This window comes from Astyanax mexicanus, chromosome 8 (genome assembly GCF_023375975.1).
Source record: "Astyanax mexicanus isolate ESR-SI-001 chromosome 8, AstMex3_surface, whole genome shotgun sequence".
Classification (NCBI taxonomy): Eukaryota; Metazoa; Chordata; class Actinopteri; order Characiformes; family Acestrorhamphidae; genus Astyanax; species Astyanax mexicanus.
In genome coordinates, this window is record NC_064415.1 from 9,935,931 (window position 1) to 9,961,682 (window position 25,752).

The 25,752-nt window shown below is 38.1% G+C and overlaps 1 protein-coding gene across 1 annotated transcript; it reads right to left on the reverse strand.

The window, feature by feature from the left end:
- Positions 1 to 1,613: 1,613 nt before the first annotated feature.
- Positions 1,614 to 25,752, reverse strand: dsg2l (desmoglein 2 like). The gene is made up of 14 exons (XM_022678151.2): positions 25,520 to 25,752; positions 22,870 to 22,998; positions 18,436 to 18,591; positions 15,348 to 15,489; positions 13,963 to 14,126; positions 13,734 to 13,868; positions 11,798 to 11,983; positions 10,347 to 10,612; positions 9,586 to 9,728; positions 8,260 to 8,481; positions 7,292 to 7,519; positions 7,071 to 7,198; positions 5,184 to 5,471; positions 1,614 to 4,092 (listed from the first exon to the last, which is right to left on the reverse strand). Exons 1-14 carry the CDS (start codon positions 25,568 to 25,570, stop codon positions 3,070 to 3,072), a joined length of 3,261 nt encoding a protein of 1,086 aa, XP_022533872.2. The 5' UTR covers positions 25,571 to 25,752; the 3' UTR covers positions 1,614 to 3,069.

The following is a 25,752-nucleotide window of genomic DNA, read 5'->3' on the forward strand; positions in this document are numbered from 1 at the left end:
ACTGTGATCCATCACACCTGCACTCACCATGCTCCCCCCCCACCCCCCCCCCCCGCCCGCCCCGAACACACACACTCCAGCAAGAACATAGCAGACGTATGTAGTCTAGTATGAAGATGATCCCAAATTATATTATCAACATTAACATTTTAATAATAGAACATTATAGTCATTATGGCTTTTAGAAAAATGTGTTTTAGGGAGGGGAGGGGGGGTAGTGCACTATAGGACTCTGTGGGTGTGGCCTAAGCTTTTGTTCTTTATGGATTTTAATTTTTTTTTCCTTACCTTACTTTTACTTTCATACTTTAAGTAGTTTAGAAAGCAGTACTTTTAAACTTTTACTTAAAGAGTGGACACTTCAACTTCAAAGTATTCTAAACCCAAGTATCTACACTTCTATTTACAGAGAAATTAATATGAATACTTTTGATACATTTGATCATTTCATGGACAACTAAGCTACTGTAATTAACTATAAAAAAAGTACACGCAGTACAGTGCTAAGCTAACATTCTTTTTTTTTTCAACATTCATTAAAAATGTTGATGCTACCTGTTGATACAGGTCATAATCTCACTTACAATCAGATGCTACAATCTGGAGCTGGAATGAACTTGCTGCATGAGTTTGACTGACACATCTACACAAATAAAGCAGAAACATAATAAGAAAGGCCATAAATCAGATAAGTATCAAGACAGTTGCTTTGCAGATGAGTGGAAGTCCTGCTCTGACAGAACTACACTACACTGTACACAATGCTTACAGTGTGTAGAATGTAAATATACTGTAAGTCTGTTGGAATGAGAGCTAATGAATCCACCATTCATACACGAACAAGCGAGATAATACAGAAGACCGACCCGCATCATGAGAGTCAATGAGAAAAATGATGAATGACGGGTTTATCAGAGTCTGATCACACTGTCTAAAAGTATACAGAACATAAGACACCCTGAAACAACTTTCCCATAGATAGATAGATAGATAGATGGCATCAGTGAAGAACAGGTTCGGGAGGAAGGAGCTGAATGCAGGTTTTGTCTCGATGAAAGGATTAACATTTCTTTGAGGTGTTTCATGTCTAGATCAGTACAGGTCATACAGCTGCAAGTAGTGCTGGGCGATTTTCACGATGAATTCGGCTTATTCGAATTACAGTTTTAATGCGTTTTAATAGCAATTTTACTTACAGACATTTTATCTTTTTTATATAAAATATCCGAAAAACGCTACTCATTTCTGAAGTGTTTATTCATCTTATAAGTGCCTCCCACAGACTAACCTGCGCATATTTTTTAAACATTCCAGTCAGTCTGAGGACTGAGCTTGTACCGAAAAAAGTTCCAGCACTGTTCCAGCACTTTCGACACAAACACCCGGTGGGATAAAGCATATTTTTAGCTAGAAATAAATCCTACTGTTTCTATATATATATATATATATATATATATATACATATATATATATATATATATATATATATATATATATATGTGTATATATATATAGGCCATAATTGCCCAGTACTAGCTGCAAGTGGCTGTCACTAAACTGAACTGTCGTGGGCTTTAGCACAAATGAAGTAATATACAAGTATGAAACAGACACTTATTTATGTACGTTTTAATTCCAGTGTATCACAAATCAAAGCTTTTTCAATGCTTTGTTGCAGGAGTGCAAAAATAACAGCATAAAACAAGCACTTTATATACATTGTGTGGTGTATACATAATTAATCCAAAGTTTGTTTTTTCCAGTTTTTAATGATGTTTAGCTCTTTAAGTCCTGGCTTCATGTGTATGGAAGGATGTGGGGAAATTGACCTCCCATTGGCCTAAAATATTCAATTATAAAAAAGGGTGTTTATTTAAAAAATCATTACTAAAAACATAATGCAATCATTTAACAATTTACAAACCATTTATTTGTATAAAAGACGTGTTACTGCACTTTCGACAGCAATATTTCAACATTGCATACTCAGAAAGCTCTCATAAAGACTTGAATTGTGCATTACAACATTTATATCCCTTACATTTAGCTCCTTTATTTAGAAAACAATACAGATAAAGTATCACTCATATGATAGCACCTCATAGCTCAGCCTAAAGCAGCATTATTTGAGAATTAGTATTTCTTGCTAATGGGCTCCCCTATAGAAAATAAATGTAATTCAAGCTTTGAGCCACCACTAAAGGACAGACTTTACAGATACATGCATTTCTGGACAAGCTGAGAGACACAGAACCGCCATCTTACATAAAAGAACAATGCTGAACTGAAGCGGCAAAATAATATTACAGGATTGTACATTAATATGACTCGGATTACCGTATTTTTTGCACTAAAAGGCACACATAAAATGCTTTAATTTTCTTAAAAATTGGCAGTGAACCTAGTGTATGAATTTTACCCTTACAGGTTGTAAGGAGCAGTAAAGCCACTCTGCTGAAGTACAGCGTTATACAGGAGTTTCAGTTTAGCCGATAATGCTAATGCTAATCCTGCTGCACCCAGCCTTAAAAGAAATCTCAAATTCTAAGCTTACTGTAAATAAACGGAAGCACTTTACTCACTCAAATAAACAGTTTTTAGGAGAGAAATCTGTGTAGATTAGTTATGGACATACAGAAAGTGTATGTTCGGATCGTGGTCGTCCAACATCCAGTAATTCTACAGAATCTACAGGGGTTGGACAATAAAACTGAAACACCTGGTTTTAGACCACAATAATTTATTGTCCCGACGGACAGTTGATGTGCACATTGAATTCTGCCGTGATTTGGGCAAATGTGGTTTTATGTTTTTTGGATACAATCCGGGTTAGCACCCGAACATCCCTTTCAGACAGCTTCCTCTTACAGCGTCCACAGTTAATCCTGTTGGATGTGGTTGGTCCTTCTTGGTGGTATGCTGACATTATCCTGGATACCGTGGCTCTCGATGCATCACAAAGATGAAACCCTGTAGAATCTAGAAAGCCTATTTTGCACAAGTAGAAACGTCCTTGAAGCTGAACCCAACAAATCAATTAATATTTGTATTCGTGTCAGTTAAGCCGCATTAGACTGCAGCACTGGACTGGAAACTTTTCTCAATGACGGAAATCCTTTCTTCCCGAACTTTTTGGTGAGTACCACCGTGTGCATGTGGAACAGTCAATAGTGGCTGCTCATGCTGCGCCACTGCGAGACTTTTGTGAGACCCTGTGAGCCCTTGGCCAAGTTGGATGCTCTGACCTTCGCTGATGCTGGAGTGTAAAGAGCTCTGCCCTGTATGTACAGGCTCCATAGTCTGTACTCTTCCAGATTCCACAATCCGGACGCTTCCCGAACCGACCTCGGAATGTCCTAGGAGCACCTGTGGCCCACTGCCCTCAACAATTGCAGCTCCTCTGACTGGCTTCTTCTCCAGCAGCACCTTGGTTTGGGTTTGATTTAGCTTCCCCAGTGTGGATGCTCCCTGAACTAGGCTCCCTCCTCTTTGGTCCACCAGCACCACGTTCTCCTGCATGCCAAGGACTGGTCCGGATGCAACCAGCAGAGTGGCTTGAGGCTTGGGGTCCACCAGGTAGACTGGAGTGGAGGTGTAATACACCGCTGGCTGTTGGATCAGCAGGGTTTGGCTGGGCACTGTATGGGTCAACACACCTGCTGTAGATACTGCTGTTGATGCTGTGCCGCTCTGGCGATAATCCATGGAGGTCATATGAGTGCTGGAGGATGATGCAGAAGCTGAAACTGAAGCAGAAGCAGAAGCTGAGGTGGACGAAGAGCTGCCCACCTCAGTGCGTAAACCACCCTTGCTACCTTCTTCCCTCACATTTAGGTGAACCCTTGCTGGGGCTGGTTCAGGTGCAGGTGGCTTTTTGACCGAGCTGACCTCAATATCGATGGCCGAGCCCCGGCAAAGCTCGGCCAGCGCCCTGAACTGTGGCCCGAGGTCGTTGAGGAACGCCAAGTCGTCTCCGTCATGCAGCTCGGCGCAGATGTCATCCAGTGGACCCGCGTTACCGCCTTCCCCTTCAAAGTCGAAGACCAGCAGGCTTTCGCCGGCAGCCTGGTGCTCCGCCATGAAGTTCGACTTCTGTAAAAACACACAGAGGGCATCAGAAAGAGTGAGCTTCATGTGTTCGAGACCAAATAAAACAAAATCAAAACTGTCAATGTACAGCAAAGTAGAACTAGCTCACCATAACACCTTTAAGTAAGGAATGCATCTAAATTAATAGCTTAACAAAAATCCAGTTGATATATTTTTTTATCAACAAAGAACATTTACACTACTACTCATAGTATGAATCTTTCCCAATACTGCTATTCTAGTCATACATTTACCTCAGAAGTGCTACTGTATTCAAGTCATGTGAGTCATGTACAATTTACACAGAGAAAAGGCAGAGAGTATATTGGTAAACCAACATTTTCTAAATCTAATTGACCTCAGCCGTTTTTACTATTCTAGTCCTGTACAGCTCGCATGTTTCAAGCAGGAAACAAGCAGTTGTTAAAAATAGTAAAGTTGAAATTGTATAAGTTTGTGAAGGTGGTATACTGATATCAAGCATGATAAGTGATGCTGAACACTTAATTTTACTTCATTTATGAGTGTAGAGTGTGAAAATGAAACTAAAATTGCTGTTTGCCAGCTCTGCCAGCTCTCTCCCACACTTCCTGCACTGTGTACAGCAGCCACAGTTGCCGTGATTGCTCTTAATAAATTAATAAACTAGTCATTATACAGAATAAATTAATATTCACTCTTTCACTATTCCATGAACCCTTAGGTTTAGGGGAATATAATGGACAGATATGTACATATTTCTTGTGTTTTACTTTCCCCTGAGCTCAATGCAATGTTTTGTGGCCCACACAAATACAAAATACAAATAAACACTACTGTTGAATGAATTGATATGTTTGAACTGCCTCTTGAATTAGTATTTTATTGTGAACTACCCTGTTTTCAACATTTGGCCATGATGGGTAAAACGTATGCAAGAAGCTGTGTCTTTCATGCAACACATTTGACCTAAATATAATACTTTATTATTTGTTCAGCAAATAACTTTAACTTTAAATATTCTCAAACATTTTTGTACCATTTTTATTGATATATGATGTAAATTGCTCACACAGTGTAAAAGGAAGGCAGCTGTCATTTGCAAATGTACTAACCTTTGAATAGTAGTCACCCAAGAACGCTTCAGACAGTGCGATGCCTTCAAACGCTCCCATTCCCCCACGTCCAGCGTGACCTCCGGTTACAAACATGGAATTGTAGTTGCCGTTGAAGTCATTGAAATGCTCGTTGAAGTGCCAATCTTCTCTGGTGTTCATCATGCCATCTTCTCTTCCTCCGCCCCATCCTCCAGCTCCCCAGTGCCCTTTCTCTCCCAGGCCTTCCACGTGCCCCGTTTTGATCCCAGCGTCCAGCTCTGTGGGGACCTGCAACAGTGGGATGTCCTGTTGGAGAACAGCGAAAGAGAGATATGGGTCAATCACTGGAATACTGCACTGAGATTTAGCATTTCTTTTTAGGACAAAACAATAATAAAATCAAATCGTGCTTGATATTTATTTATTTTATATTATTTATTTCATTTTTTCCCCATTTCGTTTCCTAATTCTGCTCAGCCAATTACCCAACCCACTCATGAGGACCCCTATCACTCGTAATGCCCCAACACACCAGGAGGGTGAAGACTAACACATGCTTCCTCCGAAACATGTGAAGTCAGACTCCGCCTTATTTTGAACTGCTGCTGATGTAGCATTGCCGAGAAGCATCACAGTGCTCTCACAGGAAAGTGCAGTGACTCAGTTCAGATACATCAGCTCACAGAAGCCCTGTACTGACATCTGACATTCAGTGATGTGGGGAGAGATAGCGCCATCTAGCCACCTGGAGGGAGCAGGGCCAATTGTGCTCCCTCTGAGTGCCGGCAGCTTGATGGCAAAGCTGCATGAGTGGGGGTTCGAACCTGCGACCTCCCGCTCATAGTGCCAGTGTTTTAGACCACTCCACACTCCTGTGCTTGATATTTTTGCTTTGAATTTGTTAAATCATTCACTTGTTTATTAAAACAAGTCTTTTTCTCATTGTTTTCTATTTTAATACCTTTTCAAATCACCCCAATTTGGAAGACCAATTATCCCACACACTCAGCTTCACACTGCCAGTCACATCATAATAAATGCCCTATTTTAGTGATCTATAGTGCAACAGTCAATTGTGTATCACACAGTTAGGTTTAGGACGTGTCGGTGGCATCGTCTTTGGTATCGTGAGGGGGCAAAAAATATGCTCGAAATGTGCAAAAGGCATGAACTAATTTTTTTTATTGTTGTGGTAAAAGTTGGTGTGTGAGCTGAGTAGTGGCTGAAGCAACTTCTTTACTCCTGTCTGCGTCTTCCCCAAAAAACTTCCACAGGACTCCGTGTAAAATGAACAAAAACAACTGCTGTTTATTCCAGGCTGTACAAGTGATGAAAACAAACAAAACTAAAACTTTTAAACCATAGTTGTTCCAAACACGTGATGCAATACTGTACTAAAACGCAAACACGGTAAGAAAACTGTGTTGTTACTAGCATCCAAAAACGCAGCTCACTCAGCACTGCCCAAAACACGTCCAGGCAGAGCACCAGTGCCGTCTCTCTTAAAGCGACAGTACACCTATTTTCTGCATATTAACAAATGGTGTAAATGTAAACAATTTGGGTCTTATAAACAGTACAAAAGCACTTACGATAACTTATTACTGTTTAACTGCAATATACACATATATACATTTCTTATCTAGAAATGCAAATCGTAGTCTTAATGTTTTGGCTCCTACAGTTGGGTTTGTGCTCTGCAGTGCGTCTGTGTGTGGACGATTGACTGTTGTCTAGGTTCATTTCAGTCAGTGGTGCACCTGTGATTTCCGGCGTCAAAAATTTACCATGCTGAAGCAGCATGACCTGCGATTCAAACTGCAGCCCTACTAAAAGCTCATGTTTCTTCATAGTTTTAAAGAACAATGACTTGTATAACCTGGTATTTAGCTCTGCATACTGTACCTTATCCTCTCCCTGGCCCTCGGTGCGGTAGGTGATGAGGTGTTGGGTTTGTTCAGTGGGGAAAGCTTTGAATCCGGCAGCAGCTGCAGCTCCTCCACACACGCAGAACAGCAGGAGCAGAGGAATCACTGCAAGAACATACAATGATTTTTATAACTTTTCCCTTTTATCATTCATTATTACAAGTTGCCACAAGACACAGGGACTGTAGTTGCACTCACACAGCAGAAGCAACAGTCCCAGCAGCATGACCAGAACTCCAGCTGCTCCGAACACCACCTCTGATCCACGTCTCTTCGGCAGACACACCTTGTCACCGTTACAGGTGCACACCGTTACGTGAACAAACTGTTCACCACAGACCTTCCCCTGCTGGTCCTCCACCTCCAGACCCACGGTGTAATGCCCGGGCCACAGCATCTCCTGAGAGCGCAGAATGGCTGTCGTTTCTGGAAAATAGAACAATGGGATTTGTTAATCATGAGCTAAACAACAACATATTCCAACGTATAATTTCAAAAATTAAAACTCAAATTATTAAATATTACATCAAAAAGTTTCTGATTCAGTTTCTCTGATTTTGCTGTTTTTAGGTATATGTTTGATTAAAATGAACATTGCTGTTTTATTCTATAAACTATTTCTCCCAAATAAAAATATAATAATTTTAAGCATTTATTTGCAGAAAATGAAACATTTGTATTCATAAAGTTTTAAGAGTTCAGATACCAATATTTGGTGGAATAACCATTTTTTTAATCACAGTTTTCGTGCATCTTGGCATGTTCTCCTCCACCAGTCTTACACACTGCTTTTGGATAACTTTATGCCTTTACTCCTGGTGCAAAAATTCAAGCAGTTCAGTTTGGTTTGATGGCTGTGATCAGGTTTTCAAGGTTTGGTATATATTAGTACTCTTTATCATGTTTTACAACACCCAAAGTCAATTTTAAATCGGAGTTCTCCTTTAATAAAATAAATAGAAAATTCTAAGTAAGGCCGAATAAGATCATTATATTCATATTTTAAGACAATTTCTATCAGAAAACAATATATACAATTATTTATTGTCTTGAAATGAGATCATTTGTCTTGATTTATTTTTTTGCCGTTTATAAATATGCACAACTGGGTCTGGACTCTTATGGGTTAATGTATAAGTTTGTCAGAGTTTAAAGCGATACGTCACCATTGAGGCGCTCCACAGTCCACTTCCCCTTCTTGCTCTGGAAGAACAGTCTGAAGAGGAAAGGCTCTGCATTGGGGAACTCGTCCACGTCTGTAGCTGTGACGTACACAACGCTGTCTCCCAAACACATGGTCTGAGCAGAGCTGGTCAGGATTGGACAGTGGTCGTTAAAATCCTCCACCTGAATTGCGATGGTTCCTGTCGCAGTTTTGATTGGATAATCTACAGAAAATGTGAAGAAGGAGTTACAAAATTAGCAAAATAATGAATCATGAATAATAAAAAAAACACAAAACTGTACATAATTGCACATTTTAACATAAATCCACAGTATCATAACTGATGCTATAACATCCCTGACCAGTATGACTTGCCTAATTACACTACTAGTCTGAGAATAATCAGTTTGTATACCAGTATATAGGGTCTGTTATAGGATAAGATGACCAGAATCAGCTGGTTCAGAAACAGTTTCTTCCCCCAGGCCAACAGATTGCTGAACAGTGAACACTGTAGCAGAGTTCAGTACACAGTACACTAAAGCCTTTACACATATACACATTTATAACTTGCAGAAAAACTACACACCTCATTTTAACTTTAGAAACTAATAAATAATAGCTTAATAAATTGATAAATAATAGCACGGCCAGTATCGACCAATTGTAGTGGTGCAGCCAGAGTTGCCTGGTCCTTTACTCGCATATAATAAATACAGCTCTGGAAAAAAAATTAAAAGACTCTTTTAGTTTCTGATTCAGTCTCTTAGATTTTGCTATGTATAGGTATATGTTTGAGTAAAATGAACATTGTTGTTTTATTCTATAAACTACAGACAACATTTCTCCCAAATTCCAAATAAAAATAATATCAGAATTTATTTGCAGAAAATTAGAAATGGCTGAAATAAAAAAAGAAAACAAATTCATATTCATAAAGTTTTAGGAGTTCAGAAATCAATATTTGGTGGAATAACCCTGGTGTTTAATCACAGTTTTCATGCATCTTGGCATCATGTTCTCCTCCACCAGTCTTACACACTACTTTATGCCTTTACTCCTGGTGCAAGCAGTTCAGTTTGGTTTGTGATCATCCATCTTCCTCTTGGTTTTATTTCAGAGGTTTTCAGTTTGGTCAAATCAAAGAAACATAGACAAAACTCTCTTATTTTTTTCCAGAGCTGTATGTCAGCATTAATCAATAAAATAGAATTCCAATATCATTGTGCATCCCTACTACGTTTTTCATTCACCTGTACATCTACTGTTCTGATGTATTGTGATTTAACAATAAAACTGATTTGATTGAATGAGCTAACTAACTTACCGTTAGTAATGCAGAGGATTTTGGCGTAATATGTTCCATTAATGAGGAATGTAGATTCCCGATCCGGGACTTTGTTGAGTCTGATATTTGCAGTTTTCTCGTCAATGATTAACCAGTTGTCAGCATCTTCTCCTTTCACATATCTACAATGATACAATAACAATTACAACATTTAAATCCAATGGCAATACTGAATGCACTGTAAATGGACCAATAGAAATGCTTATATAAAATAGTTATAGTTATAGTTATAGAAATAGTTATTCAATATCAATATTTTGAAAGCTTTATTTTTTTGTTCATTTTGCTATTTACTGAATTTACTGTTAATTGTTTGCACTAAATTTACTGCACTTTAGTTTTTGGTAGATTGTTTTGTTACATTACTTTATTTTTACTTTACTTTTTTTTTAATTGTTAAATATTCACATTATTATTCTTTTAGACAAATTCAGGGTCTTGCTAAGTTACTGTTTATGACAGAGACAAACATTTCATGATATTTTTTTCCTACCTAATGTATAAAACTCTTTTATTTATACTAAATAAAACTTTTATATTTAATAGTTATATATTCTTGAACATGAAAATGGAAAGTGAATGTCCCATCCATCTGCACCCACTATCAGACCTCACGCCACCTCCCACAATTCACAACGCCTTGCCATGAGCACATTGGTCACTCACAAGATAACACCTCACAACCTACACAGCTATTATATGGGAATTTGTAAATACAGAGACAGTCAGAGCAGACCCACCTGACGTTAGTAGCAGCTGTGAGCGTATCGCTGTCGATAGCTGTGTAGGTGGCTATGACTTTCTTCAGGTCGATGATGGTCTTGTCTTCAGACAGTGAGATGACTTTAACGGAGGGCTGGAAGCGAGGGCCCTCGGGCACGTTGATCACTTTGATCTTGATGGGGTAGGTCTGCGGCTGTTTGATCACCACCGAGGAGTGATATGCTGCTTTGTTGGAGACGGTCACTTGCAGGTTTATCTCTTTCATCTCCTCATAGTCCACTTCCTTTGATATAAAGACCAAGAAATACAAGATAGACAGAGAATCCTTTTTTTATATATATATATATTTTTTTCCAATTTAGCTAAGCCAGCTGAATAGCCCCCATCACTGGTGATGCCACAACACAAGAAGGGTGGAAACTTAGCCACCGCCTCTTTTTCAACTGCTGCTGATGCAGTATTACCGAATAGCATCACAGCACACTCGGATACAGCAGCTCACAGATGCCTTGTGCTGATCGACATCACCCTAGAAGTGATGAGGGGAATAAGCACCATCTATCCACCCAGAGAGAGCAAGCCCAATTGTGCTCCCTCAGGGCTCCGGCAGCTGATGGCAAGCTGCATGACCGGGATTTGAACCAGCAATCTCTTGATCATCCTGGCAGTGCTTTAGACCACTGAACCACTTGGCACCCAGTAACAAAGAATACTGAACAAAGGCAAATTAAAACATTATATCATCATTACCCTTCTATGTTCAGCCATGTTTGTTAAGTTTTTGTGAACATTCACCTGTAATTCACTTTTTTCACAGAACCTAGTTATGTTTCATTCAGCGATGTAAACATGTTTTTTACATTATCTCATAAAAGTACACATTTTTATAAATATTAATTCTGAAATATTTCTTTTCATGTGACAATACTGAAGATATGACCCTTTTTATACAATATAAAGTAGCCCGTGTACAGCTTGTATAACAGTGTAAATTTGCTGTGCCCTCTAAACAATTCAACACACAGCCATTAATGTCTAAACTGCTGTCAAACGAAACAAACAAAAGTGAAAATGACCAAATGGTGCCCAAAGTGTCAATATTTTGAATGGCCACCATTATTTTCCAGCACTACCTGAACTCTCTTGGGCATGAAGTTCACTAGAGCTTCACAAGTTGCCAGTGGAAGTTGAGGATGCCCCACAGATGCTCAATAGGGTGTTCACCGACTCCTTTACATTGTATTGTATCAAAGTGTCATATCTTCAGTAATGTCCCATGAAAAATATGATAAAATATTTACAAAAATGTAAGGGGTTTACTCACTTTGTGAGATACTGTATATTGTCCTTATAAATATGAATTAAATCTCATAACTAACTTTCACTGTCAAATTGATCGCACAATTAGCTGTGATTAATTGTGATTAATTTATGAGTTATGAATAGATAAAGAGACACATAAGGTTACCTTATTGAGGATGATGATGCCCTCGTTAGTCTCGTTGTCGGTGGTGATGGTGAAGTAACCGGCCTCGTTTCCGGAGACGATGGTGTACACAGCTCTCCAGTTATCTGTGTGGATCTGATCACGGTCAAAAGACCGGATCCGGATCACTTCCACGCTCTTAATGTTCTCCTCCACACTGCCCTCGTACTGCAATCACCACAAACACATAAACACAGGGTCACCACGGGGTTTCAACTATCAATAGAGATCTGTTACAAGTGGAACAGTTTTATTATTATTTTTTAATAATTCTGTATTATTCAAATTATACTGTATATGTTTCCGGCAATGAACAAAGAAGAAATGAATAATTTTTTGAAGTTATAGAATATTAGGTACCAGAATCATATTCAAGATACATTTATAGGACATCAATATATTTCAGAATTGAGTCAAACTTAATAGGGTATTTTTTTTCAGAACCTACAATTCTGTGATCAATAACCCAGTGCTCTAATCACAAAGCCAGCACTGCCTCTTTAAGAGCCACTAAACCCTTAACCATATTTTTCTTTTCATAAATAGATTAAATGTGTTTCTTTGAAGTAATAAAACATAGAAGTAAAAAATCTTTTATTGCTTTTTTGTGGTAATTTCTGCCTTCCGCAGCGCCCTCTCAGGTTCAACTGTGCTATAGGCGTGGATGATGTGTCTGTGTACTTTGGTTGCAGATACATCACAATATGCAAATCAGTCAATCAAAAACATCACCGTCCAACTTCATCTGCACCTCACTGCTATCAGAGGCACAAGGCTTAGCCCAATTATCTCTCCTGTCTGCCACACCCCTAAACCCATACATCACCCAGTGCCTCCCCCAAACTACCCCTCCAATTCTTAAGCATTTTTCAAATTTGTATCTACTTCTTTTCAAATGTGTATTTTTCAAATACTCAGTATGCGCTATTAGGGTAAATACGGTATTTTTTTTAAATGCATGTACCATTGTGGTTTACGGGTATCACAATGGTAACTGTTGTCTTGTTTGTTCCCCCCTTTTCCCCATCACTTTCTCTCTTGTCTCTCTTTCCCTTTTGCTGCAGAGTGACGCTTGTTTTGATTCTTTTTATTCGTTATATTTTGTATTTCTCTGATTTTCTGGCTTTAACATCTAATTTTAACTCATGAACTCAAGATTTTACTGCTTAATTAACACTCTACAGGCTGTATTAACTACCTCAGGGGGGCGCTATATGACACCTGCTGGAACAAAATATAAGTTGCACAGCTGTCTGCTCAGGTTAAATAAAAAAAAAACAAATAAATCTGTATTAATAAGGTCCAAATATGGGATGCGATGAGAAATGTACAGTATTATTTTGTGAACAGTTTAAACACCCACAGAATCCATATACAGTACAGGCCAAAAGTTTGGACACACCTTCTCTTTTTCAATGCGTTTTCTTTATTTTCATGTTTATTTACATTATAGATTCTCACTGAAGCATCAAAACTATAAATGAACACATGTGGAGTTTTATGTATTTAACAAAAAAATGAGCTGGCCTCCACAGTCACCGGACCTGAACCCAATCCAGATGGTTTGGGGTGAGCTGGAGCACAGAGTGAAGAAGGCAAAGGAGCAACAAGCGCTAATAAACACCTCTGGGAACTCCTTCCTTCCTTCAAGACTGTTGGAAAACTTTTCATTTCAGGTGACCACCTCTTTGAGAAGCTCATTGAGAGAATGAAGCCAAGAGTGTGCAAAGCAGTAATCAGAGCAAAGGGTGGCTATTTTGAAGAAACTAGAATATACATTTTTAGTTATTTCACCTTTTTTTGTTGAGTACATAAAACTCTACATAGTTTTGATGCCTTCAGTGAGAAGCTACAATGTAAATAGTCATGAAAATAAAGAAACGTTTGGCCTGTACTGTGGGAAAAGAGTACAACTTACAGAGTTCTTCTCCAAAGTGGGGACGTTATCGTTGACATCCAGAACGTTGATGCTCACAGTTCCCGTCCCTGTGTTTCCCCCTGGTTGTCCGTTCATGTCTGAGCCTATGATTTTCAGAGTGTATGATTCCTGAACCTGTTCAAAAAGACAGTTCACAATCAATAAATTTAATTCTGGCTTTATCTACTGTTAGATACATCCGCCAGAGGCTGGAGACAGACGTTCTCACCTCTCTGTCCAGACTACTCCTACTGACGAAGATCTTGCCGGACCCTCGGTCGATGTAGAACAGGTTCCCGGCTGGACTCTGCTCAACGATGCTGTAGGCGATCTGTGAGTGCGGTGTGTTTGGCTTATCTGCATCAGTCGCTGTGATGTTAATGATGTAGGTACCTGCAAAATTTGATTAAAAAGTTATTTTTTGCACAATTTTACTTTCTAATTCAGTTAGTTCTGTTTTAAAATAGTGTTTTTACTTTTAACCTTTTTTTTCTTCTATTCTTTAATGTTATTCCTCTTTTTCTTGTTTGGACGGACATACATTTTTTCAGTTTTTAAGAACTAATGGGCAAAAACACATACCTATCTAACTTTTTGGGATATTCTCTCTCAGGAAAGTCATTCTGACCTGCACTCATTTATTTGTCATTTTCTTTTCATCCTTCATTTCTCCTATTGACTCCTATTCATTTTTAACCCCTAAATCCCAGTGTCCGTTTCTATCTGATGGCCATAAAGCTCTAGGTACTCCTTTAGGCCAGCCCACTAAGCTCTGTTCACAGTACCTAGAACCAGAAATAAATATAGTAAAGCAACCTTCAGCCATTATGCTGCAGTGAGCTGGAATAAACTCCCATAAACTGTGAGAAGTTCTGCTCAGACTGTAACCTCAAGTGTTAAATTTCCTCAACTTCAACTTCAAGTGTTAAATTTCATGTTTGCTATTATTATTTATTTATTAAAAAAAACGTTATTTCTCTCTATAAAGCACTTTGGGTCCTATTTTAATGCGGTTTAGGCGAGCTGTCACCGAGTAGCTTGTTTTAGGGCTTGTCAGAGTGTCTTTGTTATCATAACAACAGGAAAAGTACACCTTGCATGGTTTAAAAAATGCACAAAAGGCATGAACTTGATGCCTTTTCATGATGCACCAAACTGTTTGTTAAAGAATCCTGATCTAATGTGCAAAAGTACACGCCTATATCACTTTTTTTGATATTTTGGATAATTTCTTATCTTGACACCTATTCTTTTTTTTTAAAATAATTTTATTTCAATTTTTTTCCCAATTTACCCCCAATAAACGTTATTTCTCTCTGAAAAGCACGTTGGGTCCTATTTTAATGCGCAATAGGCGAGCAGTCAACTGTGCACTGAGAAGCTTGATTTAGGGCTTGTCAGTGTGTCTTTGCTATCATAACGACAGGGAAAGTACACCTTGCATGGCTCAAAACGCACAAAAGGCATTAACTTGATGCCTTTTCATGATGCACCAAACTGTTTCTTAAAGAATCCTAATGTGCAAAAGTACACGCCTATCTCACTTTTTTGGATATGTTGGATAATTTCAAATAATCTCCATCTAATATACATCCCTGTAAATAATCCTGGTACCTGTTTCACTGAGTTCATAGACAGAACCCACAGCCTGGATGTTGAAGACTGGACTGCAGTCATTCTGGTCCTGAACCTCGATCCTCAGATCAATGTCCTTCTCGGCGTAACTGCCGTTCTGGAACTTGGCCACGCCCAGCAGCTGAAAGAAAAGAAAAACACGCAGTCTGTTAAAAATAGAGGCAGGAAGAGTCTGCATCCTGCCCAGGAAACACTGCTTCTACATTACATATGAACACAAGTATGAAACTAGTAGGGGGATTAATAGGGAGTGTGTTCATTTATGTTCTTTTAAAATAACTTTACACTTACATTTACAGCATTTATCTGATGCTTGTATTCAGAGCGACTTACAAGGTTATTCCTATTACAGACGTGGGCCAATGTAGAGTTATGGCCCAATTCCAATTCACCCCTTGGCCCTACCCCTTACCCCTACCCCTCTGGGATAGCGGTGTCCCGATTATTGTTAGACTGAAAGGGTAAAAAAACAGTTGACTGCATGTTCACATAATTGATATTTTAAAAAAAATCACTTCTGTTAATGGCACTTAGTCCTGTTACTTGAACTCACTCCTGTTACTGGCACTTATTCCTGTTACTGGCACTTATTCCTGTTACTGGCACTCATTCCTGTTACTCATTAAATCTCTGAAGGAATTTAATAATTATATTTCTGGTTAGAGAGTTAGAGAGTGGGGACAGGTAACAGTTTCTTTTTTTTTTCTCAAAATGCTTAAAAATAAAATTTATTTTAAAGTTATTTTGTGTGCACATTTATTCATATAATTTTCTTGGTTCAGAAATGGCACTCATTCAGTGGGAGGAGCCATATTGCGTTTTTTGTGTCTGCAATAGGGACACCTTATAAGTTTTTTTTTTGTTTGTTTTTAACCACATTCATACTTTAGTACATTTCAATGTGTGCTGAATACACACCTTACACCCCAATGCACTGCAAACATGCTACATTTAGTGTGATTTTATGGATATACTGTATTTAAATCATATTAAAATAGAATTTGGTTTTAGCCAATCCATGCATTTTAAGAGTATTGTCATTTAGCTTGTCTCATTTTAATAGCTTTTCCAGCAGTGGTCAGAGGATGAGGTGGGGGTAGTTACACTATTTCTGAGGAATTTCCCACTCTCTCGATGATGACATATTACTGCAAGAGCTTTACTGAGTCATGATAACAGTGACCATCCACTGCTATAAACAGAAACTGCTGAGAGCTGGGGAATTCATCATTCTGACACTGACATGTGGACACCCACTGTAACCCCTCTATACTGTGTCACCAATAGGCTGTACCATATAACAGCACTCATTGTCCATCCTATCAGCTCCACTGATCATATACTTTATACTAGGGGTTGGCAATTAATTTTGGCTGAGTGCCAGATATTTTCCAAGCCATTGCATGGCGGCCACAAAAAAGAAAAATTCTGTTTTGTAAAATGAAGTGTAATGGGATGAAGTGCTACAGACTAGTAGCTCTCCAGCCCAGAGGTTTGTTGAACCCAATTGCAGAACAGTTGATCTCAAAGCAGGTAAACCCAAGAAAAAAGGAAAAAATATATAAATAAACACACTGCTCCTCATGCCGGATCGAACCCGTGTCATCAGAGTCGCTGTCCAATACACTATCGCTGCCCCAGCTGGTAAATTGGGAAACAGTCGGTGAAAAAAACGCCCTTATAAGGAGATAGGGAGCCCAAGAACGGACGGGAAAAACGAGAACGGGCGGAAACTAAAGTCACGCCGAGTGCAACAGAGAGACAGGGAAGGAATGTAAACAAAAGCTCATCAGACACGCTTTTTTTTTGTTCATTATAGTTCAAACAACCTCACAGGCCAGATGTTTCATGTTTTTGCCTATTGCCAACCCCTGGTTTATACACTTCATTATCCTCCTTTTACCCTCTTCATCAATGGGCACCACAGAGCACATGGTGGGTCATTATTCTCAGCACTGTAGAGACACTGACACAATAACTATGGTCAGTGTGTTGGTGTGTGTTAAACTGGTGTACAAGTGGTGCACCAGACACAGAAATGCTGCTGGAGTTTTTAAACACTGTGTCATTCCATTGCTTATTTAGAGATATAAACATGACGTTGATGATACTAAGTTTAGAATATAGATCATGTTTTATGTGAGGTCTTATTTTAGTGGTCTATAGCGCATCGGTCAATTACGCACTGTGAAACTAGATTAAGGGCGTGTCAATGTGTCTTTGGTATTGTGAGAGGGCAAAATATACATCTTGCGCAGCTCAAAATGCGCAAAATTTATCATGGGTGTGGTTAATTTTGGGCATAACGTGAAATAAATCAGTGTGCCAGTTGTCATTTCCTTTAAAAAGCAGGTGAGCTCTGACTTTGGTGCATTCGTATCTTAACAGCCAGGAGCTTTTGTGCGTCTCAGCAGAGGATAATGATCTGACCATTCAGACTGTGAAGATACACCAGCAGCTCATTTAAGGGAACAGCAATGTTATTTTATTCTTTATTCTGTTTATTGTTGAGTTAAAAGTCAGGTTTGCATGGTGAAGTGCGTCCGTGTGTGTGTGTGTGTAAGGAGTGGGGGTGTACTAGCGCTAAAGGGCTCACAGTGCGCACAACACTCATGCATGGTTAAGATATGATTGAGTGACAGACTTTTAACTGCTGTCATGGTTTTAATCAGTCAGTGGCGTACTGATGCCAAGTGTATTTATTGATGCCAGAAATTTACCTGAACACACCTCACTTCCAAAACACCACGCCCAATAGTGTAGATTTATTTCCAAACACAGACGCTATTTTAAATAGACTGTTGACGGGGTGTAAGATAGCAATGAGCATCACAACGCACATTCCGCAGAGTGTACGATAAAACTCATACTACAATATGGAATAAATCTAATAACTAAATAACTATTAATTCAGCTGGTACTCAGAAAGTGAATGAGTCTGTTTAGATCTTAGTGACTGAATCATTCAGAAATATTTGTACATACATTTTAATACTATACTCAGTGTAAAATCAATAATCCTATGCTCGTGTTTCAGGGTAATGATAGAGATGATGTTTTTACTCACATGGTAAGAAGAAGTCGTCTCTCTGTCCAATATGCCGTGGATGGTCACTAAGCCCTGCAGTCTGTCCACCTGGAATAATCCCACTGGTTCTTCATCTGCTCCTTTTCCTTTCAGAGAGTACAGGATGGTGGTCCTGGTCTCCTCGTCTGATCGGATCTGAAATAAATTGCATCGGCCCCTCGTTAGCATGACCACAAGATGTCGACAAGCGTCTTCAATAAAGCAGATCATGGCACTACGCACTGAATTTAAACTAAAATTCTAGTTTATACAGAGAGTCCAGTTTTCCTGAACAGGTAAAGCGAGGGAGAGAGAATTTTTAGTGTGACACTGATGCATAGCTACATAGCTTTTTGACTTACGTTTTATTACAGATTAATTATACATCCCATACTGAACTGATCTAATTAGCTGTGTTAGTAGGGTTGGGCGGTATTGAAGTTTTTTCATATCGTCATACCGTCGTTAGATTATATTATAGAGTATTACCATATACCGCCATATTAAAAGTTGTTATTAGCTTATTAGCCTTTAGCTTGTTGCTGCCTTCTTTGTTATTTAGCATATAGAACGTCTCACTGGTCTTTTCAATGAATGTTGATTTATTCATTTAATAGCTGTATCTAACTATTTTAAGCCAGACAGACACTGTGTGATTTTTTAATCAGGTGTGGAGAGCTCATCCGCATGTTTGAATGGTCTAAACACTAGTATGCAGAACTGTATTATTATTGTTATTAATTTTCCATTCTTTTAAATAGCAGGATACCTTGACTTTTATTTCTCTGCCCGGACCCGACATCTCGGGAAATCTCGGGCTGGGTCGGGCTCCAGGAAATAGTCTGTGATGTAGTCATCTGTTTTTAATACTATTTTTATTTATATAAAGCTTTCAGCATTAAAGGTGTCAGCATTGAGACATGCAATAAATCTGGAAAATTTAATGCATTATTCACGTTACCAAGTTTGGTACGTATCAGTGTATTTTATTTAGCCACTGACACCAGTAAAATGAATATAATTCAAATTTCCAATCTTACATTATTAAACGATTAAGTCTTAAGAAGAAAAACACCTGTTATCAATTACAATTAATTTTTTTCTAAATGTTACAATTAACGTTCAATCTGTCAAATTTCCTAGATGTTTTTATTTAATGTCAGTAGAACAAAAATCTGCTGAGTCTTCCTAAAGGATTCTTTATGCAAACTGCGGTCTCTAAAAAAAGGTTTCTGGTAGCCAGTAAGAAAGCGATAACAGTTAGGAGATGGTTAAACTCTGAACCCCCCCCCCCCCCCCGCCCCCCCCCCCCCCCCCCCCACTGTAGACAAATGGTTTGATATAATCCTTGAGATATATGTAGTGGAAAGCTTATCTTCCTCTCCTAATATGCAAAAAGGTACATTTAATCGAATATAGAAACGATTCATTGAGTACATTGAACCAATAAGACCAGATTACTATTGGTCTTAATAATAATACCACTATACTAAATGATGTAATGCTTAAAGTGTAGTATGCACGTATAACATAACCTCATTTTATGTGTGAAGGGTGTTTCTTTCTTTCTTTTTTGTGTGCATGTATTACTTATTATTTATGTATATACGTCTTACAATCTTAGAAATACAGGGAAATGCCTGAATTAATCTATCAGAGGTTTTCTTTGATGTGATGTAAAAAAAAAGGGTTAATGTAAGGCTTCTTTATTTCCCAAATAAAAAAAGAAAAGGTTTCTGGTCTTCCAGACCTCTACCTGACCTCCGCCTCCAATCAGTAATATTGGGGTATTAACAAACACAGGAAGTTTCACTACATTTCTCCAAAATTGAGTCAATGACTCAACATTCAAGAAAATCAAGGAGATTTTATTGTCATTCGCATCACATGTGGTACATGAGGTGGAGCGAAATTGTGATCTCACGATCCAGTTTTACACCCAGGAGCTGTTATTAAAATAGATATATAGATAAAATAAAGAATACAATAAAAATGTACATGTTGAACATGTTGTGATGTTAATAATGCTTGAATAAAATTGATTAAATTGGGCAGATAGACAATGAAACATGTTGGCGTGATAAAAAATGAGAACAATGCAAATTTTTCTACTGAATTTCAGGTAAACATTATAAATGAGGAGACAGGCCACTGAGCGCAGTATGAATGGGATTTCTTATAATGCTAATCATGGTGCTCATTCATGGATAAAGTTCTGCCCTTCATGAAAAGAACCAATCATTTTGCTGCTTATGTTGAGAGTGAAGGAGAGTCATCAGTGTTCTGGTGGGGAAGCTCCCCTTGCTGTGGAGATGTGCGCAGGCGCAGTAGCCATAACAAGCAGAAAAATCACATTTTTTGTGCATTTTTGCGCCAAATGCTACAAACTGTTCATGACGTTTTTATCAAATACTATCAGATATGTGAAATTTGGTGTTTAAATTACCTTAATCAGACTTTCAGTTTAAAGTATATTGGTCTCTCCCCATTTAAACAGATAGTAGGCTAGTCTTGCATGAGAGGAAATAAGTGCCCAGCATGAACTGACTTCCCTATAAAGATTTTGACTACATTCAGTTTAATGTCGGGGACGTTCAGAACAGAAGATGGGGTCTAAATGTACTTGCCAAGCCAGTTTAAACCTTTATTAGGCCATTTCTGTCCTTTGTGCCGTAAGTTTAACACCCCCGGTTTAAGGGATATCAGTCCTGACCCGCAGGAATGAAGCAAGTGCAGGTGATCTGTTCAGATGGTACACAACAGCGATAAAATCAGATAATATCAGGTTTGCTGTGAGCAGCTGGGCGAGGAAAACAAAGAAGGAACAGACCGTTGTTGAGTAACATCTACCTGTGAACTGGTTCATGCAATGTTTGCTCAGTTCCCCTGGAAAACTTTCCCACAAGGTGCAGCTGTGTTGGCTTGGGAGCTACTAATATTTATTAGTTTATATTAATTACGAAATGATCTATTGATTCTACTGTACATAGGCCAGACTACATGCTCATATGAGGCTAGGTGGGTTCCAGGTGGGCATGTGGGTTCTGAGGACCCATGTGCAGTGTACAACCAGGGTGGGGCCTATGTTTAACCCCTATTGGTCTCATCATCGACCCACGTGGGCCTTTAATAGGGCTGCACGATATATCGTTAAAGCATCGTCATCGCGATGTGCAGATGTGCAATAGTCACATCGTAGGACGTGCAATATCCCCTAAGACAATTATATCAAACAAGTCATGTTGCAATGTTTTTTATTCTTGACGCCAGAAGTAGATACACAGCCCTGTCTCTGTGTCTGTGTGAGTGACAGGCTGCTGCTGCCTGAGAAGCGTAAAGGGGAGGGGGAGTAAACACGAGGTAACAGCATGGCACATGGTTGGGCACGTGCTTGTAAACGTGAACATGTGTTGAAAGCTGTGCACCTCAGTCCAGCACAGTTTTGCAGCGCAGATATTTCCAGTTACAGCTGAATTTACGCTTTTAATCCCAGATAAATGCTCTTATTTACTTTTTAAAAAGCCATTTAAATGCCTGATTAAAGGGTTTTGAGTGCTCGGCGCTGACTCAGCTCTTAAACAGTCCGGGTGCGAAACAGGTGATGTCATGGGCCCTGCATTGTTTTATATTGCGATTTATATTGTTAAAGAAAAATACATCTAACCATCAACCTAACCCTAACCTTAACCCTTAATCAACTCTAAAATCTAACCCTACACCTAACCCTAACCTTAACCCTTAATCAACCATAAAATCTAACCCTACACCTAACCCTAACCTTAACCCTTAATCAACCCTAAAATCTAACCCTACATCTAACCCTAACCTTAACCCTTAATCAACCCTAAAATCTAACCCTACCCCTAACCCTAACCTTAACCCTTAATCAACCCTAAAATCTAACCCTACACCTAACCCTAACCTTAACCCTTAATCAACCATAAAATCTAACCCTACCCCTAACCCTAACCTTAACCCTTAATCAACCCTAAAATCTAACCCTACATCTAACCCTAACCTTAACCCTTAATCAACCCTAAAATCTAACCCTACCCCTAACCCTAACCTTAACCCTTAATCAACCCTAAAATCTAACCCTACACCTAACCCTAACCTTAACCCTTAATCAACCATAAAATCTAACCCTACCCCTAACCCTAACCTTAACCCTTAATCAACCATAAAATCAAACCCTACACCTAACCCTAACCTTAACCCTTAATCAACCATAAAATCAACCCTACCCCTAACCCTAACCTTAACCCTTAATCAACCATAAAATCTAACCCTACCCCTAACCCTAACCTTAACCCTTAATCAACCATAAAATCAACCCTACACCTAACCCTAGGTAGTTGTTAGTTGAATGTCAGTTGAGCATCAAAGAGGCCATCAAATGGACCATCCAATTAAAGTGTTACCTAAATTTCTTACCTTGGCGATGTATTTTTGGTTGGTGTAATCTACGTTCTCAATGAGCTTCCTCGGAGGGATGATCCACTCCCTCTTCTGCCGTCTGAGTGTCTGCTCTCCTCCTCCTCCATCCGGATCAGCTAGGATTATCTGTCCAGACAATAACAGACATTTTTATACACATTATTATATGCAGTAATACAGAAATCATACTTTTTCAGTTACACTGCAAAAAAAAAGCATCAGATTTACTTGATTTAAATTCATGCATTTGTATTATAAATAACATTTAGACTTGTCACAATATCTATTTTTGCTCGGATGATATTGTATATTGCTTATAGTAAACTGGACATTATTGAGGACATTATTGAGAAGTATGGTATAGAAATGTTCTTGTTAATCTAATCAGAACAAACAATGGCAGCCAAATGAATGTATTCTTAGCATACAAATCTCTACCTTACCAATTTGCAACAAGATGTATGAGATTAAAACATTTTTACAATCTTTATAAACAAACAAATAAAAATGCAGAAAGTAAAATGTTTATTTTAATTTTTATTTATATCATTTAATAATTTAATAAATTTAATTTAATAATTATTTATATAATTATTTTAATATGTATATCTTAAATGAAGGTATATTTTAGTAATTCACCTGTTATTGTGTTTCCTTAGGAGAATAAAGGATTTTCAGATCTTGCAAAACTTGTCAAAATAACAGTAAGACTTTTCTTATTACTTGGATAAAATATAAAATTTGTAGTAACTAAAGGTTAAATTCTGCTATTTTCAGGATTTTTTTATGTTTAAATTTTAATAGTAAAATAGATTTAATTTTATTGGTTTTATTTTTTTTTTTAATCTCATTGCAGGATATGCAGTGTTATGATAAAAATAAACACTTTTACACACATTCCCACAGTTATTATTCGTTATTCTCAGTGATCTATCTTCCAGTGGCTGATTAAATCTGCTCAGTATAATTTATTTGTTTTTAATCTTGAATAATCAGAGACTGTTATATATTTATTGGCCCATTGTTAGACCATTGACTTCAGGTGACAACTATTACAACCATCATATACTTTTATAATATGTTGTAATAAGCTGTTGTAATTGAAAGCCTTTATTGATTCCTTCAGGATCAATAAAGTATCTGTCTGTCTTGTCTATCTATCTCCAGGTATCACAAAAAAATATATATTGCAATATTGTGCAGCCCTGGAACCCATAGTTGTTGAGTTTTAGTAGTATTGGTACCAACTACTAAATTTCTGGGATTGTGGAATTCCAAATGGAAAATATTGGCTCTTATTAAATACAGGAAAAGCATAATATATTACACGCTTCTTTCAATTTGTGTCAGATATCATATTTTTAGCCACTACCACAATGTCATATTTACTACTGGGGGGAATTGAGGTAAAGCTTAGGCTGTCAACCCTGTTGTAGTAAAATATCCCTGTAATTTCTAAAAATTAAAATGCATCTTTCAAACAAAACAAGGTCTAATTTGCAAAAATGTTGACTAAAATCTTATACATGTGATAATATATTTTTTTTACTGTACACTCTCTAGATTAATGTATTATCTTGTACCAGCTGAGACTGGTGACTTTGATGAACTTATCCTGTGCAACAGAGGGAACTTTCGCTCTTCCCTGATGAGTGCCAGTTTCATCATATCGTGTTTAATAGTCTTTGTGACTGCACTTGAGGACACTTTTTTATAAAGTTTTATAAAGTTTTGGCTTGACTTATATAAATAAAAGTATTTTTTCTTTACTTAGTTATAATAGTTATTGTCATAATATGGATTAGAGCATTACTCAAATAGAGATATTCACTGTATACCTGTAACTCTACCTCTTCACTACTTTACAACTGATGCTCTCAAACTTAAGAGGCAAGAAATTCAAGTAATTAACTCTTGACGAGTTCAGCACAGCTGTTAACTGAAAGCCTGAATTCCAGGTGACTCTACCTTATTATAAAAGTAAGAGTGAAGAGAGAGAATCTAAAATATAAAACATATTCTGGTTCCATTTGTTTTTCTTCACAGTTTGGATGAGTTAGTATTAATCTACAATGCAGAACATTTAAGGTGTGTCCTGTATAAATCCTGTAGCTTCAATATATATTTTTGTGGCCTCTAAAACAATGTCCGTTTTCGTATCTTTACAAAAATGTATCTTTGAAAGGTCACCATGAACAATTCACCATGTCCATACAGTTGTTATTGTCCACTCTGTCTTGCAGCGTATCATAAAAAAGGGATTAAACCTGATTAAAAACTGATTAAACTGGGAAATGTGTCTTAAGGCATATTTTTAAGGTTTTTTAAGGCCAAAAAGCTCAGTATTCTAATAATGACCCAAACACTACCATGTGCAGAACAGGAGTTAATATATAATTTCCCACCAAAACCACTTGGAGAGAAATCATGTCCTTCTTTAGAACTGCTTCAAAGTCATACGCAGAACTTTTCAAGCACTTAAAGGACAGCTTTAATGTAGAGAATTCAAGATTTACCTTTTTTAAACATGTTTAATTGAAAGTCCAACACCACAAAGTTTCTTGTCCATTAGAACCCCCCCCCCCCCTCCCAAACCTACTTTCCCCAGCAGAAACAGAAACAACAGCAGCAGATGATCTGAACTCACCGTCACTGCTGAGAGGATCAAACCCAAACCGATCACGAGCAGCTTCTTCATTTCCAACTCCAAACAATAACTCCACACAATCCAGACAACAGCTCTTCAGACAATAGCTCCAGACAATAGGTCCAGAAAGCCCCTGCAGTCTGTATTCCAGCCCGGACTAACTGTCCCTGCCCAGCCCTCAGCACACACTCAGCTCTGGAGGAGATAAGGAGCAGATAGGAGGCGCTCCAAAC